Source organism: Poecilia formosa, unplaced genomic scaffold, assembly GCF_000485575.1.
Source record: "Poecilia formosa unplaced genomic scaffold, Poecilia_formosa-5.1.2 Scaffold396, whole genome shotgun sequence".
Taxonomy (NCBI): Eukaryota; Metazoa; Chordata; class Actinopteri; order Cyprinodontiformes; family Poeciliidae; genus Poecilia; species Poecilia formosa.
The window spans coordinates 313,196-320,516 of NW_006800335.1; the positions used below are offsets into that span (position 1 = coordinate 313,196).

The 7,321-nt window shown below is 35.4% G+C and overlaps 1 protein-coding gene across 3 annotated transcripts in view; it reads right to left on the reverse strand.

Annotated features, from left to right (window-relative positions):
* The window catches only part of LOC103154704 (unconventional myosin-XVB-like), a 56,853-nt gene that overhangs the window by 33,824 nt on the left and 15,708 nt on the right, over nt 1-7,321 (reverse strand). The window contains exons 12-15 of one of the 3 annotated variants that reach the window (XM_016662928.1): nt 5,847-5,914; nt 5,543-5,624; nt 5,025-5,057; nt 700-762 (exon numbers count right to left, since the gene is read on the reverse strand). In XM_016662928.1, the coding sequence (XP_016518414.1) occupies nt 700-762; nt 5,025-5,057; nt 5,543-5,624; nt 5,847-5,914 (246 nt within the window). Of the gene's footprint in view, nt 1-699; nt 763-5,024; nt 5,058-5,539; nt 5,625-5,846; nt 5,915-7,321 lie in introns of all 3 variants that reach the window. The other 2 variants (XM_016662927.1, XM_016662929.1) reach the window with 2 other exon arrangements.

The following is a 7,321-nucleotide window of genomic DNA, read 5'->3' on the forward strand; positions in this document are numbered from 1 at the left end:
CAAACCAGATGTTGGACTGGATTTTATTTCAATGTCATTTGTGAATGTTAGAACCAGATTTTAGGACAGACGGAAAGTTATGGCTCCCCTGAGTCGGCCCTGGAAGGCTGGCTTTTTCAAATTCTCCTGGATGATATATAAACAAGACGCTCTTTCCCACCATCCGCTTCCTCACCCCATGACATCTGTGTAGCTGTGGCAGACTGCACTCAAGGTCAACTGATAAACTCCACCACATATCAGAGACAATGGTTGGGGTCAGCTGTCTGGTTCAGGGACTAACGCTTCCTTCACTCTCACACTGACTTTCATTCTTCATGGTTAGAAACACATAACCCTCAAACTCACCACCTTTGCTGGCTCCACTTCTGTATTAACATGTTGCTTTTTTTTTTTTTTTTTTTACACAGGTTTTTTTTTTTTTGGCAACCTCACACTCTGCCCTTACTGTGGAGACAGAGGTGCAAGTTATGAGTTTCTTTCTTCTCAACAAACCTCATAGTTTTATTTTTCTGATCTAATTAAAAGGATAGCACCTCTATGACTGCAGCTCCAGTCTTATTTCTGTAATATTTGTTTGTGTGTTGTTCTTTGGATGGGTTGTACTAGAATGTAAATTTCCAGAGGGAAATTCACATTCCCTCTGGGATTAATAAAGTATATTTAATTCAATTCAGTTCAAATATAGAACAGGATTACCTGGCATATTTGGCATCACGGCAGTTGGACCATAACTGGGAATTGCAGGGTTTACTGGTGCAACTAAAACATAATGTGCATTAATATAGAGAGTGAGGGAGAAAACAAAGATCTTTTCAGACATTTTATTTGAATAAAGTTCATACAATGAGAAAAGACTAATCTGCAGGGAAAAATTTATATTCCTATAAAAAATAACATCCTGCTTTTAAGTTTTCCTGTGATACAGAAGGTAGATGACAATTAAATGTAACAAAACAAGTGATAGTCACACTAGAGACACAATCAGGGCATATTAATGCATTTTCAGCCACATAGTACTGTGTCTTCCCTTTTGTCTAGTGTTATGCATGTTGTTTGTAAAGCAGTAAGCAGAGCTGTTAAGTTAATCTCGTGCTGCTAAAAATGCTGTGCAATGACAATAATTCTAATCTAATCTCTAGTCCAATCATTGTGAGTCTACTAGCACCAATTGGCCAATTTGATATTTTACGACCAATTGGCTGTTAAACTAGGTTAGTCACTTTAAATGGGATGAATATTTATGCAATGAGTTATTCTATGTTAAATGCATACAAAAATTGTCATTTTGCAAAAAACAGTTTTCAATTTGATATAGGATTTTTTTATCCTTTTGTCAAAAAGCTAAAGTTTGTTGGTCATGATTGATTTTTACAAGCAATAAAACATGTTAAATGTCTAAGAGGATGAATACTTTTTAGGAACTATATTTGACAGTTCTTGCAGAACTTGGTCTGCTGCTGCTATCAGTGAATCAATCAGGTTTACTTGTATAGCACATTTCAGCAACCAGGCAGTTCTTTACACCATAAAAACACAAAAATATAAAGTCATAAAAAACATCAACATTAGTTTCTTACCCAATTAGAAACCAGTAACAATCATTAGATTTTGTCATTGCCATCATCAAATTCATCAACGCACATCAAATATGTTTAATGTTCCAGTAATTATGGGTCGAAATCAATTTTAAACAGGTGGGTTTTTAGTCTGAAATTAAAGGAACTCAGTGTTTCAGTTGTTTTGCAGTTTTCTGGAAGTTTGTTCCAGATTTGTGGTGCATAGAAGTTGAATGCTGCTTCTCCATGTGTGGTTCTGGTTCTGGGGATGCAGAGCAAAACCAGAACCAGAAGACCTGAGAGGTCTGGAAGGTTGATATTGTGGTTTTAAGGCATTCAGTGACTTATAAATTACCAACAGTATTTCAAAGTCTATTCTCTCAGTGTAAGGATTTTAGAACTGGGTGATATGCTCTAACTTCCTGGTTTTAGCTTCCAGGATTTTTAGGTCTGCCCAAAAATCCTGGATTTTCAAAAATCCTTGATTACTGCAACAGAAGACACTGTTGCAGCAATCAATGTGACTAAAAATAAATGAATGGATAAGTTTCTCTAGATCTGGTTTATACATTAGTTCTCTAATCATGCACATGTTCTTCATGTGATAGAAGCCTGGCTTTGTAAACTGTTATGTGTCTCTGAAGGTTCAGGTCAGAGTCCATCACGATAACCACATTTTGGGCCTGATCTCTAGCTTCTAGCTGTAATAACTGAAGCTGTGCATTGACTCTAGTTTGCTCCTCTTTAGGTCCAAATATAATAACTTGAGTTTTGTTTCTGTTCAGCTGGAGAAAGTTTTGGCACATACACACATTTATCTGTTCAAAGCACCAGTTCAGTGCTTGGATGGTTTCAGAGTCACCTGGTGACATTGTAATGTAGAGCTGTGTAACATCCACGTAATTATGGTAACAAATCTTATTTCCTGTAATAACCTCAGCTAATAAGAGTTTATAAAGTAGATATTGAGTAAGAGGGGCCCTAGAATTGAACCTTGGGGTACTTTACATGTCTGCTTCAATGATAAGTTACCTACTGAAACAAAGAAATCCCTATTCTTTCTGTAAGATTTGAACCAGAACCAGAACCTGAACCGGAGAGTCCTACCCAACTCTCCAGCTGTTTTAGTATTAAATCATGATCAACAGTGTCAAAAGTCGCACTGAGGTCCAACAGAACCAACACTGTGGTTGTTCCACAATCTGTGGATGTCATTGAACATTTTAATCTGGGTAGACTCACTACTATGGTAACCATAGAAACCAAACTGAAAGACATCAAAGTTTTTGGCCATCTTTAGAAAGAAATTTAACTGATTAAACTGCTTTTTCAAAAATATTGCTGATGAATAGATGGTTGGAGATTGTCCTGTAATTCCTGCAATAGTGATTTGTCCAGATTGTTCTTTTTTTTATTAGTGGCTTGATAACTGGTGGTTTTAAAGCCTGGGGGAAAACACCTGATGAGAGGGATGAGCTTACTATTAAAATCAGATCAGATGCAATGACAGGCAGGACTTTCTTAAGGAAAGCTGTGGGTATGATGTCATGACAGCAAGAAGAGGAGCTTAGTTGATTTATAAGTTCTTCAAAGCTTTTATAGTTGAGTACCTGAAATTTTGTCATTTTCTTTGCATTTGATATACTTGGGCATAGCATTGATAGTTGATTTGATATGGGGAATGTTTTGGCGAAGCCTCCTAACACAAAATCAAGAAGGTCTGCCTCAGGTCTTGAGCTCAGAATATACACATCTCTTCCTCACCAAAAATGTCTCTGCCCCTAGAAAATTGAGATCATCATAGGACATAATCTGAATATATGGAAACTCATTTCTGCCACTCGAATAAAAAAAACAACAAAAAAAAACTTGTATCTCATTATTGACTAAACTATTTCATAATAATTGTATAGTAATCTTATAAATATGACTTAGCCATCCTAAATAATACCATATTGTAATGGTGCAGTGCAAGGTTGCAGAGCAAGTTAGCGAGTTAACTTCTTTGACTTGAAGTAGTACTATACAAGGCGCCCTTTTGTGATGCTACCTAATTACAAAACCAAGAGTTACTTTGACAATGACCTAAAATAATAGTCTTATTTTTCACTGCCAAAGCTAATTCTTTTGCAGTCTTATTGACGGGAGATTCTTCCAAATCTCGCAAAATTACAAGAATCAAAGCTATTTCTGATGTAATGTTCAATGGTGTTAGAAACAGCCATTTCTTTCTACCAAGCCTAACTTGCCTCATCCTCAGAATGTCAGGGAGCCAATTAAAGTTATCTCACAATAATTACATAGCTCATTATTATGACTTAGCTATCTCATCTCATAATGAGATACGAGTTGTTTTTTTCTTTCATCAGAGTGCTGGAATGGGATTTCATACCAACAAGTAGATCCTACGTACTGTACATGTGCCAAAGTTATGAAAGCGGATTGAACTTTGGTTAACCTTATGTGATCCTATGTGGTATTATATTATTCAAAATAGGAATAACTGTCACATTATCTTTTCCTAATCCCTGTGGACCCCTGTTTATTTTTAGTGTTTTTAACATTTCTGGTCATATCTCAGCTAGTTTGTAATATACTGAACACTAACCAGCACTTAAAGCTTACAGTACATCCTCATCCATCCACATCCAGCTCCTGTTTGTTTAGTCGCACATTTACAGGCAGTCTCCAGAGGTTGAATCAAAATTTAAAAGGTGTTTTAGTTATAAAAAAAAATAACAGCTTAATGCTTATTAAACCGTAGAAAAGAAATGGTTTAAACGTATGAATCTGAAAGTGTGAAAATTTTGAATATTAAACTGTCCAATCAGCAATATGCATATCCTTCTAATATTTATTCCACAATTTCAACTAAAAATATTGCTATGCTTGCTAAACCTTGTCAATGTTGTTACATTTTACTTCCTTATTTTTTTACTTTACTTTCTGAGAGGAATAACATAATAATACTCCAGTTTGTATTCTATTTTATATCTTGTTTATTTTGAAAGTTTAATGGTAAACTTTTTCCTTTCTGAATAGATGTGTCTATGTTTTGGTGTTTGGCGAAGACTTTGAGCTCATCAGCAAAGTACCAGTGGAAACGTGCAGAAAAACAGTCATCATTTTAAGAAGTGCTATGATAAGAAATCCATTGACAATTGTGTTTTACCAAAAAATATCATCCAGGAATTTATTGATGAGACTGCAAAACAAAGAAAACAGTCTATGAAAGATGTGTGAAATTTAATCAAGGGCTTGCTTCCAGTTTGGTCCTATTAAAGATCAGTTTATGGTTCCAATTTTATGCATAATCTGTGATGGAGCTGGATGTTGTGGCCGTATACTTCAGAAAAACTTTGAGTCAACAGTGTAAAACATCCTTGACAATTATCCATGATACTGTATCGACATAATGGGTAAAATATAATTCCTTCAGAGAGCAATATCATCCTAATCACTTACCCATGGGATAGGTTGGCATTGTCATAGGCATCCCTGAAAAACAAAGTATCCATTTCTAATTTAGCAACATTTATCTCAAACTCATTGTAAAATAACTACAATTCTCTTAATGAAAAGTCAACTACTTATTTCCATTTTCAACGATGAATTCTATTAGTTAATTGATCAATCCTCAATCTGGGTCCTCACTCTGATTTTCTAATCTTCATTTTTTTAGTTTGCCTATTTGACTATATAGTTTAAAAGCTGCTCTGTCAATAAATCAAGCTTATATTTGTGGCCAAGAAAGTTTTATCAGTTTTAATTCCAAATTTAATCTTAAATAATACAACACATTTATGATGTAAAGTAATCTTTCATGCAAACTCACTCATTTGAGTAAGCATACATTCAGACATGCCTAAAATATTGACTATAAATTGAAAAATAGACATTTCTAAGTATCTAATGAATTGCATATATTTATTATGATGCAGATGATCTGTACAATGCTTAATTACAAAAAAATACATTACCAACTCCAAACATTCCAGGCTGCATAGGTCCAATTCCCCCTTTTCCTCTCATCCTGCGGTTTAACATGGCTACTCTGTCCATTTCCTACACATGAACACATTCAGTTTAATGTTTTAATGTTAAAGTTGTAACAGGGTGGAAACTCTAAAAAAAAAAAATCACAAATAAGGAGGAACATTGTGGCAGGGAAACCTAAATAATACAAAGATTTGACATGTAGCAGGACTGAGTGAGCTTGTGCCACAATAAGCACACAATAAGCTTGCCTTCAGCTAATTAGGAAGAAAGAGTGAAGACGTAACTAACCGCAGGTCCTTGGTCTAGTACAGAGTCAAACAAGTCATCAACATACGTCTCCATCTGTCTGCTCCGCCCTGCAGACAGATAGGAATATAAATTAGAAAGCGTCAGACAGAATCAGAAACATTATTTTGATTTATTTTTTGTAGTATATTGCTTAATTAGATTTGTTTAGATGTTTGGACCACACTGCCCTGTTGAAACCTACTGTTAACGTGTTCTGGTTAATTCAGATGTAAGTACAATACGTAACAATATGTAACAAGTTTCCTCCTGCTATAGGGTCGTTTTCCTTTTTACTGTCAATACATACATATTTGTATGGAGGACTACATAAGAGCAAATGCAACTGATTGTTCAATGTTGCAAATGTACATTCAGTGATGGTAACTGGTGTAAAGCCAGCTGGGTTTCTTTTAGAAAACTGTTTACCAATTTGAATAATAAACTGAACTTTACGCCACTGTTTTAATGGTATGTATTAAACTGGAATGTATGCAAATGACTTTGGATCTGTCCAAAAGATTGGACCAAATTGACCAGTAAACTGTTTTTAGTGACTGTATTTTAATTCTGATCTCTTTAAAGTCATACAGATATATTTATTTTCAGTTCAATTCAGTGCATTTCATTTACATATCACCAAATAACAACAAATATCATCTCAAGGTACTATGCATCTATCTTTCTGTCTGCCTATCCGTCCATAGGAAGCACATGAACCGGCCTGTTCTAGATTTCTAAGTGAACATCTAAATTAATCAGACTACTTTGAAAAGCCTATGGAATAATATTCAAATGTTTGATTCAGGATGTATGGTTTGTATTTTACTAAATTCTAAAGAGATGCACATTGAATCCTTATTTTGAAGAAAGTAAAGCAAACCCAAATAAACATACTTTTTTCTACAATTATTCAGCCATTTAATAAAAATAAATTTAGGTATTCTTTGATCTAAAAAGGACAAGTTTAGACTATAGAGTAGCGGTTCTTAAAGTGGGCGGTACCGCCCACCGGGGGGCGTTCAGAGGACGGCAGGGGGCGCTGGGGTTCCTTTGGGGCGCGTTTGGTCGAAGGTCAACTTTACACCTTATATGAACAACAATACAAGTTTAGACTTTGAGCAACTTGCTAAAACTGTATTGTGTAACATTAAAACATGCTGCAACTGTATCGATGGCAGCTCTTCTTCTTCCATTCAGTGTTTGTTAGCTTCTTGGCGCAGCTCCTCTCCTGCTTCTAGTAGCTTCACCACATCAGTTCAGCGTTACACCGGCTGATGACGTTGCTGTGATTCACTTTGTCTTGTATTTTTGTACATATGTTTCGGCAGTTCTGTGATCATGTCAAAGCAGCAACTTATATTAAAAACTGTTTTATTTCCGTTTGAAAGCTGCCCGCTTCCATGGAAGGACAACAGAAAATCGCTCTTATAAACATGTAATTACTAAAATCACGATACCCTCACTGTGTATCCCTC